Source organism: Pistacia vera, unplaced genomic scaffold (genome assembly GCF_008641045.1).
Source record: "Pistacia vera cultivar Batoury unplaced genomic scaffold, PisVer_v2 Contig405, whole genome shotgun sequence".
Classification (NCBI taxonomy): domain Eukaryota; kingdom Viridiplantae; phylum Streptophyta; class Magnoliopsida; order Sapindales; family Anacardiaceae; genus Pistacia; species Pistacia vera.
The window spans coordinates 15,944-28,694 of record NW_022196230.1 but is presented as its reverse complement, the minus strand read 5'-3'; the positions used below and the strand labels follow the sequence as shown (position 1 = coordinate 28,694).

The 12,751-nt window shown below is 37.3% G+C and overlaps 1 protein-coding gene across 1 annotated transcript; it reads right to left on the bottom strand.

Moving 5' to 3' along the window:
- Window positions 1-756: 756 nt before the first annotated feature.
- Window positions 757-3,422, bottom strand: LOC116142188. The gene is made up of 3 exons (XM_031427632.1): window positions 3,086-3,422; window positions 2,735-2,967; window positions 757-1,090 (listed from the first exon to the last, which is right to left on the bottom strand). The coding sequence occupies exons 1-3, from the start codon at window positions 3,299-3,301 to the stop codon at window positions 898-900; spliced, it is 642 nt and encodes a 213-aa protein (XP_031283492.1). The 5' UTR covers window positions 3,302-3,422; the 3' UTR covers window positions 757-897.
- Between the last annotated feature and the right edge of the window lie 9,329 nt (window positions 3,423-12,751).

Here is a 12,751-nt window from a genome sequence, read left to right as displayed (position 1 = left end):
CTCCACTATCTCCAAATAATATTACAAATTTTTGGGCAATACAACAAATACCCAAAACAAAGGAGAGATACAACAAAACTTGCAAACTAAAGGGTTCTTAAAGAAAGAACCCTAAACAAAAGAAGTATAATGGAATTACATCTTGGGATACAAATAACAATGATTTAGGTCCTTATATATAGGCCCCAAAAGTTTCCCACTTTTCATTCCCAAGCAATGTGGGACAAACTAACATTTTGGCCTATTACANTGACTAAATTGTAGTCTTTGTGATGGCACTGGCGCTGACGCTGACGCTGCTGATGCTGTATGGGAAGCATGAGGATCAAGTGGACAGTTTTGCAGAGAAAGGTTTAAATGAATTGAAGAAACAATATGCAATTTTAGATGAAAAGTTTCTTCACAAACTCCCAATTCTATCTGGCCAAAAGCAGCATCGGTCATAAGCTGATCAAAGGCATATTATCTGGAGTCAGTCTCTTAAATTTCTGCTTTTTCTTTGAACAATGTGACCGATATATGTCGATCAGCTTGACTAGTTCTAACAGTTTTTCAATGTCCTTTCATATCAAGCATTTGTGTCAAACTTACTGCTAAGCATTATATTACAGAGCCATGCATGATTTAATTTTCATTTCACTGCCTCTATTTTTAACAGATCAGATTGGTTGTGAACAATGTTACTTCTAGACTATAATTGATTTCTTCAAAGTATTAAATACCAACTACTAGAATTTAGGTCCTGAAGCACTAACCTTGAGAATAAAAATATCAACTGTCTTCACTATTGCATGCAAACCCCACTAGCTCCAACTGTCAGTTGCTACTTACTAATACATAGAAAATTCCTCACCGTTAACAGAAAAAAGAAGGGCAAAAAGAGAAGGAATAGGTGTCTTATACTTTCGACTCTTTTGATCCAGTGGGCAAGAAGGGCTCCCACCATCCATATTCGTACTTCGGATAAGGTGCCACCCATTTTTCTGGCTTCTCAAACTCTAATGTAGCAGGATTAGAGGCTAGAGCTTCGTCTAGACTGTCAGCTTCGTATACGTCCGACAAAACACGGTCCAGTCTCAATTTCATAAACCTGCAAGACAAATGCTAAGCAATATAGACGTAATTGGGAAAATGTAAAGTGCAAGAAATGAATAAAGCAATTATTTAAACCTAAAAAGGTGACTGTGGTTTCCATCACTATGGAACAATCCAATGTCAGGCATCAAACTAATGGAAGTGAGGTAGAATAGTAATCAGAAGATAATCTACAATGCAGCCAGTAAACACATGATAAAGTTGATTTTTTGTTCATCATGGTCATTAGCATTTAGTATCTAACAAGACCAAAAGGCATGGTGAAGATTCCGAGTACCACGGGGTTATTTCCATTCCATGAGCAAGAGTATTGGATATATTTACACAAACAAAAATTTCAAAAACAGTACTTTTATGTGTTTGATACGTAGTTTTGTTGAGAAGCATCTTAGGTTGATTCATCGATTTTGATTTGTTATTCAAAGACAAAAACTCCATTTCTTGTCTGGGAATTCTATAAAAGACCATCTACAAAGGATAAAAACTTCATTTTTTGTCTGGGAATTCCATAAAAGACCATCTACAAAGGGTAAAAACTTACAGAACTGCTATACTAGTAATGCCTTTTGTATTTTTCATATAAATGTCACAGAGCAGAGATCATTGCTTTTATGATACTTTTTTAAGGACTACTCAGAAGCTTTTGGAGATTTGTTATATTCATTGAAGAGAAGGAAATTGGGATTTTGAATTTGAATGAATAACGAACAAGAGCAAAAGCAAAAAAATTGCAGCAGAGGGTTTAAATAGGAATTCAAGCCTGTATACACCAATTTACAAAACAGAAGAGAAGTTCACTAACAAGTTCTATCCGGTATCCAGTTCAGCTAGTTTCAGAGAAGTAGCTGTTTGTGTAATAACAGGATATTCCCACTCGGGTATAAGGTAGTTTTGTGATAGATTTTCCTAAGCTGCCATGACAGCAGCCTTGGTTTCACTTTACTCGCAATTTTTCTGGTTTGATATCAGTCCCATTTTTATCTTGGGAGAAAAAAAAGCATTAACTGAGCCAGAAAAAGGACCAACACATGGACAACAAGAGGGTAACCATGGTTATTAACTGAGTAAATGCCCCAACTAGTAACAATAACAGTGTTGTAAACAGAAATACAACAAGAAAAAAATGCAGAATGGTACACGCCTAGCCCGGTTTTCACAGAAAGAAAATGCTTCTTAGTTTGAATCTATGTAATTTGTCACACCAAAATGTAAAGTTAACTTGTACCACTACCATAAAACAACAGAGCAAGCGATCAATGATTAAAATAACCGGCGAACATCAATTGCAACAATTCGATAAATGGCTCATTGGCATACATATAAATGAACAATACCCCTAGAAACGAATGAGCTTCGGAAAAAATGATTGGAAGTTACTCTGTATCAAATTAGAATGTCAAATATCAAATAGATATATAAAACCATTAAATGAATTTCCAGAGATTTGAGTCCTTTCCTTTTTTTTCAAAAAAGAAGAAAGAAAGAGCATTCTTACTCTCATAACTCTAAGTTGGATAACTTTCAAATAGCCTAAACAACAGAGCAAGCGATGAATGATTCAAAATATAGAAAAATATGAGCATTAACTATTGAATCTAAAGAAGCAAAATATGGCAAGAAATGAGGGTTAAATTCTTACGTAATCCAAGGGCCATTAGTTGAAACCAAAGCGACAGCAGGTCTGCGTAATCTTTTAGTAATGTTGGGGAATTTATCCAAGAATTTCGGTTCAATCACAAGCCAAAAATCCTGCTCTTTATCACGTTCGCCATAGTTTCGACGCCTCTCAAACATGAGCTCCTTGAAGTGCTCCTCTTCATCGAGCATGAATTTCGCATTCGCAACAACAAAATAATACTTGTTGGCTTCCTCCTGTGCATCCAAACATCAACAAAATCAAAACCAAAACCAAAATGTTATCTACAATTTGTAAAAATCTAAACATCTATTCAATCAAATTATTAATCTGAGGAAAAAAAAAAAAAAAAACCTTTTCAGGAGGAGGATTGGAGGAGGAACTGAGTTGGTTAGATTCAATAGAAGCCACAGCAGTTTTGAAGGAAGAAGAGTTTCTGGTGGAGCATTTCTTGAAGTGGGTTTGGGAGACCGTGGGGAAAGATAATGAGGGTGATCTCACTGAAGCTCCATATTGAGTGGAAATGGGAACACCACCTACTGTCAAACTAAGGCTGCCTGAACTTAACATTTGTGAGTAATTAGTTCAGTTTCTTCTTCTTCTTCTTCTTCTTGTGATTTAAAGTAGTAACGGGCAAGAGGAAGAAGAAAAGAGTTGCCAATAGGGGACAAACCTTATCTTGTTAGTTATCTACAATTTTCTTTTGTTTTAAGAATTAAATAAATAATAAGCTAAGTTCTCGCATCACTATCATTCCAGTGAAAAAAAAAAAAAAAGAGAAACCATCAAACCTGCCCATGGGATTACTTAAACTGGAGGAGTTATTTTTACTTAATTGAGTTTATTTCTTTCCCTTGGGTTTCCTCGAATAAAATTTTTCCCCTCGGGTATAAAAAATATCAATGTACTCCCTCATAGTCATGTCATGTCTAAGGGTGAGTATGGGTAAAGCGTAGACAAGATCAACAAGTACCATTAGGATCTGCTTTCGATTCTAAAAAATTGGAACTTGGAATTCCCGGGTCAAGTTTCAGTTCCTACAATGCCAGAACCATGAACCAAGAATTGGGAACCGAAATCGGAATTGGAATCAGGTTCGGGTGGTTGAAACTAGGACTGAATTATAATTTTTGTAAACTATTAAAGGTATAGTTGTAATTTTATGGGGGTGTATTTGTCATTTTATTAAAATAGGGGTAATTGAAATTAACTCGAAACCGCAACCTATGTTTCAGGTTTCTAGGAATCGGAACCAACCAGTTCTTCTTCGGGTTCCAAATCTTAGGAATCGGTTAGTTTCGGTTCCTTCAAAAAATGCAAGGTACCTGAAACCAATCACCCCTACTCATGTCATGTGTCTATTCTTGTTAAGTTTCTGTTAATTTTCTAACACATTTTACACCTAATCCATTAAATTAAATAAAGAAACTCTAACGAAGTATTGAGGACAGAGGGTAAATTGTTATTTCTGAAATTTGAGAGGGAAACTTTTTTTTAAGGAAACCTCAGGAGGAAAATTTCCATTAAACCCAGCTAATTTATTACACATATTATCATTAATTAAAATATTATAATCAATTACTTAAACTTATTAGGATTTAAACAAACAATAATACTTTGCGTACTAACGAATTTTACTAACCAGCGTACTAACCATATGTATAGTACGGGTACCATACGCATAATAGTACCATATGTAATTTTAACAAAGGTTAGTAAGATGGTTAGTACAATCCGTGAGTACGCATAACATTTCCCTTAAACAAAAAAACCTCTCCTGTGGTTTTTGAATTGACAAGTTAGTCTCTAAGTTATTCAAATTATCTAATCATCTCCCTGGCATTAGTTTTTATTTTTTTAATTTTTTTTAACATTAAAACTAACTTTTGACCATTTTGACTTATGCAATGACCAAATCACCCTAAACATAAGCTTTTACAAAATTAAAATAGATCGAAAGTCTTATAAAAAAATTAATTTAACATAAAAATTCTAATAAAATTATCTAAAACATAAGAATTTTTAAAACAATCAAAAAACATATAAGTTTTAAGATATTTTTTGAACTAGGTAGGTTTTTTACTATTGTTTCAAAAAAATTTATGATTTTTTTTTTTATGAGTTTAATATAATTTAAAGACTTTTTGGTATTTTTAAGAATACATTTTAAAAATTTCTAGGCATTTCTTTTGAATTTTTTAAAATTCTTTTAAGGGTAACATTATCATTTAAAAAATTTTAAATTATCATTCATTGGGCAAAAGTTAGTTTTAATACAAAAAAGTAAGGGTTATTAAAAATGACTAAAAATACGAGGGTCTTTACAAAATTAACAAAACTTACTTTTTAGCAATGAATCCAAACAATGCCACTTTCCTCATTTTGCCCCTCATATAAAAGGGAAAAATTTCTCATATTTTTAATTTTCCTTGAGATCGGAACTTAGAGTCGCTGTCTTTCTCAGCCAAATCGGTCGTCGAAATTTGGCAGGTCTGTAATGGGAGATCGGATAGTCGAGTTATATACCCCGATTACTATATATATATATATATATATAGTAATCGGGGTTCTATATTAACTAAAACTTTAAATCAAAATGGGAAAGAATTTTAGTTTTATTTTGAAATTGAAAGTTAGGGTTTTGTTATATTTAGGGTTAAGGTTTATTAAGCTTTTCCCTTTTTACCCTTGACCTTATCATGTTGACCTTTTACCCTTTTTCTAGTTAAGCTTAAATGTCAATAACTTTTGTCCTTCTTCTATGTTATATATTTAAGTCGGTCCAACTAATTAGAATTTTCAATGCATTCAACTCCAAGCTCAAAAAAATTGCATATGCCTTTAATATCTAAAAAAGGAGTAACAGTTCCATTATTTTAAGTTTTCACATAAAGCCAACTTGTAGGCTGAGCTGGTGTTGGCTCTTTCACATGGTACGTGTTGATACGAAAATTTACACCAACCAGAGAGATCTGATTGACCTTAGTGGAATCAGAATGGATGTGGGCGAGACTACGGATAATCAGCGATGGGTGAATGATAAGTGCAATAAAGTAAAAGATAATAAGATTTTTAAAGTGGTTCGGTGAGGTAACCTCTTATGCCTACATCCACTGTTTTTGTATTTGCTGTGAGAGCTTACAATAAGAGTTCTATGGAAAATTTCATGAGGAGGTTTATATACAAGGTTCGTACAAAGGAAAAAGCAAAAATAAAGGGATTACAATTGATTTGAACTGCAACTATGATATTCTCGCGATTGGGCATTGTGATTGCGCAGAGATTGCTGTTAATCTGGTCATTCTCATAATATCTGGGATCGAAGTTATTTGGAAATTGATTGAATGATCATTCGAGTTGTTTGCGACTAGCTTATGTTGGGTCGAGCAATATGTCGACAAGCTTATGCTGGGTCGGAAAACCAATAGAGTCGGACTGATTCTAGGTCGATCTAATACCTCGCAACTCACTAAGCTTGATAGAAAAATCACACACAACATCTACCCTTAGTGTTCGATGCTTGTTCGGACTTCAAAGATTATTGCTCGATTTGATATCAAGCTCGACACTACTAGCAGGTCACCGAATACAGGTTCGGTTGAGCTTCAAGGGTCAACCTCACACCTGGTCGATGTACTTCACACTTGGATTTTCATTTCCTGTGACACCTGAAAAAACTTAGAAAATGGAAAGTTAGGGCAAATTTGTGATTTCCATGCAGTCATGTCACATTAAATGCGGTAGCCTTTGTTAGTCATGTTTCGTCGCGCGTGGGTGACTACAATTGTCCACGCGTGAAGTCGAGGTGACATGCAGTGATGGTTATCGTTGTAGCAGTCTAACGGTTCATCGCCTCTCGTGGATGGATGACATATGGCCATGTCTAAGGGTTGAGATTGCTCGATAAATGAAGATTCAAGATTCACTTTAGATCAACGGCTACAATTAAACCCCGCCCTTTCGTCTTCCATGCAAACCACTATAAAAGGTAGAGAAGTAGTAGAATATTCATTTTGCTCACTTCGTAGTTGTTTCATCATCGTCATGATGCTCTTTTCGACAAATTTTTGCACTTTTTTTTGTTCCTGTAGGGTTCTTTTCCCTTTCTTTATCCATTTTTCCAATTTTCGTGGCGAATGGTGGCCACTGTTGTGGCCACATTGAATGTTCTAGGGCTTTAGTAGGGTTTTTGGGTGCATCTCTGGTGGTCTTTGGTTTAAGGTGGGTTTAACTCAGTGGTCGTCGGGACCTTGGGTAGGTCGCATGCCTTCATCGTGTGGCGCAAGTTATCTTGGGTGTCTGAATTGAAAGCAAGAGTGAAATGGTCGTTGAGTTTTTTGAGCTCTGACATATGTTTGCTTCTGTTTCAGGTATCTAGAAGCAAGCTATAATCATGTCTTCCTCCAACAATCATATAATCGATCACATGTTTGACTCACCTATGGGCTAGATAGTCCTTGGGGATGTAACCCCCAAGTCTCCATGGAAATCATCGCGCGAAGCTCAGACCCCGACGTGATGGACTCTTCCCACCATGCCTCAATACAGTTGGCTCAATCCAAGAAGTCTCCAGTCTATAAGCTATGAAGAGAACCACAATCCTTGATTACCATTAGGGATCTGGAGCACATAAGAGCAGTCTATGTGCCGCAGCTTAATTTAATGGTTCCGGGGGATTCTTCTCGAAAGAATCCCCCGCCTGGATGGGTGGCGATCTCTGAGACCCTCCTGAGATGCAAGATATTCATTCCTCCTCATCCTTTTATTGACAGCGTGTTGAGGCGGTTCGACATCGTTCCTCTTCAACTGTCCACAAATTCATATGTAATTATCATCGCTTTGTATATAGCGTATATGATCGCTGAATTGGGCAAGCCATCCGTTGAGGAGCTTATCCATCTGTATAGGTCCAAGAAAGGACAAGACCATATGTACTGCCTTTCCAAGACGAGGAAGGTACGTTTCAATGGGCTGGTTGATGTCTTGAAGAAGGTCCCGCATTAGGACTCACAATTTTTCTTCTATGAAGCCCGGGAGACCTGTGCCTTCACTTTAGAAGTGTGTAAGACTTTGACTTTCCGTGCGTGCGAGGATAGCTTTTGAGCTTTGTATTCTAGCTAACTTAGTTGCTTTATTTTGCAGTTAACATTGAGCAGAACTATCTTCTTGTCACGAGCTTACAGAGGCATATGACTTTTGTCAAGACAACGCCAAGTTTCCTACCGTTTTGCAAAAAGGTTTAAGTTATCATTTATTCGTGCTTATTTTCCCCACGCGGATAGATCGCTCACTGTTTGTTTTTTTTTTTTTTTCTTAAAAATGTGGGCCGAAAAACCAAAAGGCCTTAACAAGAAGGTTGTACCCTCAGCAGTTGCCAAGAAGACCTTGGTTGCCTTGGCGACAAAGCAGCCCCTTAACATTGCTGGGGTGAAACGCGGCGGTGGCGAGCTTAGGGAAGGCCCAAATTCGAAGAAGCCCGTGACTGCCTCAAAGGTAGTTGGCGGAATAGTGTCTCTGAGCCCCAAAAGAGGTCGACAAAGAAAATGTCTGAGCTAGTTGGTGGCTTGGGAAAATAGAAAGGGCATGAGTAGTATGATGGCTCTGGTAAGAAGAAATTGTTCGAGCCTTAAATGGGTTTGAAAAAGCAGAAAGTGATCGAGCAGCATGTTGGCTCGAGCAAAGAGGTCATCATGTAGGCTGACGGCCTATAGAAAACAACGACCAAGGATTTGACCAAGAAGAAGTCTACTCCTACAAGCGAGGCTGGCGCTACTAAGGGGAGTAAGTCTAGCTCGTCCTGGCCAAAAAGCAAGAAGACAAATGAAGCAGCCCAAACTATAGTTGACGCATTGATCGACCAACTCCCCAACCATATTAGTGTTGGGGCTGCAGCGGCCAGGGACAACGTCACCCTATGAACATTCACGACTGTTAAAGATGTAACTCCTATCGATATGTTGGCCTTGGTGTGTAGCTATGTGGCAAAGGTATTGGTAGTTCGCTCCTCTTTTGTTTTATTTGCATGTTATCCTCGCTTCTTGCTGACTTTCCATTTTATCCTTTTTTTTTCTTAGGCTACCATGGTGAGCAAGCTTCTCTACGATGAGTGTTGTGTCACCTTGGAGGAAACTTATTAAGGGTGGCAACTAGCGAAGACGATGAAAGAGGACGCTCTAGTTAGGGCCAAGGTTGCAAAGAAAGAGAAAGAGGCCAAGCAAGCTGAGCTTGAACGGCTCAGGGAGGAAATGGCGACTTTGGGTTCAAGGAAAGCGAGTTCCTTGACAAGCTCAATACGAACGAGGTTGCGTGAGCAAAGGCTGAAGCTAAGGCAGTTTAGGCTGAGAAGAATTTGGCATAGTAGCGAGGTGCCAATAGTAAACTAAATTCCGAGCTTTCCTCGGGCCAAAAGGTTGCCTCGAATTAGGAGGCCAAATTCAAGCAGTCATCGCTCGACCTTGGCCAAGAGGCAGAAGGTTGACAAAAGGCCGAAGTTGAGGCCAAGCAACTCAGACTTCAAATTGAGGAGTTAAATGAGGCATCACTACTTGGGTCTGGCAGACGTCGGTCTTCCTCATACGGAAGCTATGGGATCCCCGAGCTTATCAGAAAGAAGTTGAGAGGATGAAGGTCGAAGCCTAAGGAATGGCCTACGTCTACTCAGACGACTCTGAGGATGATGGTCAGGGCTAGGAGGAGGTCGAGGAAGGTGAAGAGGAGATCAGGCTTAAGTAAGAAATCGAGGATCCGACTCCCATAACTACACTTCCCCCAGGTGAGGCTCCCAACCTTGAAGAAACTGATGCCATTCCTTCCATCAAGGAACCGTCTCTTCCAGTCAATGATGAGCTACCTGGACTGGTCAACGATGATCCCTCTGCTCCCCCAGCTGCTTGAAACCTCTTTTTTTTTTTTTTTTTTTTTTTTGAATGCAATAGCAGTTTATTAATGAAAGAAAGATTTTTCAGTATATCCTCGTTTAGCAAAGTTTTGATATTTTTGCAGTCATTTTTGTTGTCCCAAGTGGACTTATAATGGAAGATCTGAATTTGCTCCAAGTTATGCGTAGCTTGCTTTTTTAGGAGCTTTTTTGGATGTGTGCAAGGAAATCCTTTACGAAAAACAACTCCAATTCTGGATCAATTGTTCATTTTGAGTTTTGGTCACCAACTTAAGGTTGATTTCTTGTCGATGCGTTTTTGCTTGAAATTTTTCTGTCAAGTTTAACTTCGTCGATTTGGGATATTTTACCCTTATAGAGTTGGATTTTGGCATAGTTTATTGAGATAAGTCACTTTTCCTAGACTCTTTGACTCTGAGTTTTTTTTTTTTTTTGTTTTTGGAATGGTATCATAGGGGTCCGACCTATGAAGTGACAAATAATGCTAAACAATTTAAAATATTATATGAAATAAAGAAAGATTATGAAGTATACCTCTTTATACTAGAGATTAGGACCGTGAACGTCCTTAAATCATGACAAAAATAAGCATAGAGAAGCACAGAAAGCTGCTTATTGGTAATATTTCGCAAATGCTCGACGTTCTAGGCTTATAGTATGTGTTGTCGCCATGAGGCATTCCTGGTGAAAAGATCCTGGTGCGAACTTTTCGGAGACTCCTGACAGGACCTCCTATTTGGGCCCAAATGCCCTCAGTTCGGGTTTTGGGTGAGTCGCTAGATGACCTTACTGAGAACCAGGTTGCCACTTCAAAGTCTCTGTTTTTTTACGTTGGTTAAAGTATCGTTTGGCTCACGTGTGATATGAGGCAAGCCTGATGGGAGACACTTGATCGGTGCTCTTCAATTAGATCTATCTTAGGTAGAGAATATCTTCATGTTACTTCCACGTTGAAGACTTCCTTCGAAACGAACTGATTCCTACCTCCCTAGGGCCGTTGCTTCACACCACGATGATAGAGAGAGGAATGGGGTTTCACCCTGTCGAACTCTTGGACTGTTGTTCTATAGCGACCACAAGGCTTCGGCAATTCTTTGGCCTCCATCTTCATTCAGGGCACGAGCTTTTTTTTAATAGTGTGCTGTGATGGCCTTGCTCACTGAAAGATAGATGCATGGAGAATCAAGCATATCATACTAACAAGTATAGTCTAATTAAATAATTTCAATCAAATTGAAATAAGTAAGGTAGAACATGTTACCTTAAGCCTTAGCAACCTTGGAGACTCTTAATTCAAGAGAATTAAGCAAAAGAGTATCCACACCAAGGGAAGACGAGAGATTTGACCAAGAGGGAGATTTGGGTTCTTAGAGATTTTTTCATCTACACAAAATTCATATATCATTTTTTTATATAGAGAATCTTGAAACAATTCAATAATTGTTTTGCACTTCCTAAACAATTCCATAATTGTTATGAATTGTTAAACTTCTTTAAATGATAACATTGGAATTAACATTTAATCACAATTAACATTTAACTCTTAAAGTTTGTTTACATACAATTTAACCCTTAAATTGTTTACAATTACACCCCTTGTAAATCCAATTTAATATAAAAAAATGATTAATATAAATAACTTTATTCCTTTAGTAGGTGCTAGCCAACCTTGGATAATCAACTCTCTTTGGCTATTTCTTCATCTCCCTTAGTTTTATGTTTGGACCTCTTAGTTCACTGTGGCCTAGCCGTGGGCCCAATATCACAGACTATTTGATATGTTTGTCATAACTTTAGAACAAAACTCCCACTGATTATGGTAGGCATCTAGCAATGCTCCATAAACCCCTAAGTCACAATGAAGATATACTCAACGAACCTTTTACAATCATACTTTTGTATAACCAAATCCTTCCGTTATCTATCCAATTAGAATGATTCATGGTATGTCAAAATCCTTATCTAATTTTAATACAATACATACGGAACATGTCACCATGAAAACAACCTTTCATGTACACTTTTATATACCCTGGCCAGAGATTTCCTTTCCAATGTATCTTGACATTGTCTAGGAACTTGATATCAATCTATACCAAGTCAACGGATCCCATCTGACTATCACTTGCCTCACCATAAACAACGCATGGCCAATTCGGCTTATTAACACAATGGCATATTAGCCTCGTGTTTATACACCTTAAACCATATGCTGTTTATGCAGATCTCACCGTGATATCTCAGGTCTAAGGATTAATATACCCTAGTACGATCTTATGATAATCATTGACTACTTTTAAATGTCCATGTGATTCATCATAAATGGTCATATTCGATAAACAGTTCACTACACGCGTATCCTGCTAATGCCCTAGTGATATACTTTTATAATCGCCCACACCAATACCATCACATGATATCTACAAGGCATTCAGCATGCCTACTATATAATATTATTGCCCAATTAATATTACCTATGAGGGAATACTTTGATGATTTTGATCTTCTAAGATTTGTATCATCGACATTTTACATGTATACATATAAATGAAGCAATAAACCACATGTGAAAATAAGACCACTTCTTTTATTGATAGATATAAATGTATATACAAACTATTACAAAACATATATATACAAACTAATGCCTCGGAACCGATGATGTATTTGCTTCTCCCAAATCTTCATTGAGAAGCTTTTGGACAACCACATCTTAACTTCAGTCGTCATACCATTTCCATTAATAATATGTCATCTACATATAATATGAGGAAAATCATGACATGATCTTTACCCACTTGTATACACACGGTTCATCCGATTCTTTTGAAATCAAAAGTTTTGATTGTTTCATCAAATCGGATATTCCAACTTCTAGAAGCTTGCTTCAATCCATAAATATCTATGCAATTTGCACACTTTATGTCTCTCAGCATTGGATACAAAACCTTCAGGTTTTGCATATATATGTTTTCTCAATAAATCCATTGAGGAACGCGGTCTTGACATCCATTTGCCAATTCATAATCATAGTGTGCTGCTATGGCTAGCAAAATTCTGATGGATTTAAGCATTGCAACTGGTGAGAAAGTTTCTCATAATCCAACCCTTGTTCTGAGTAT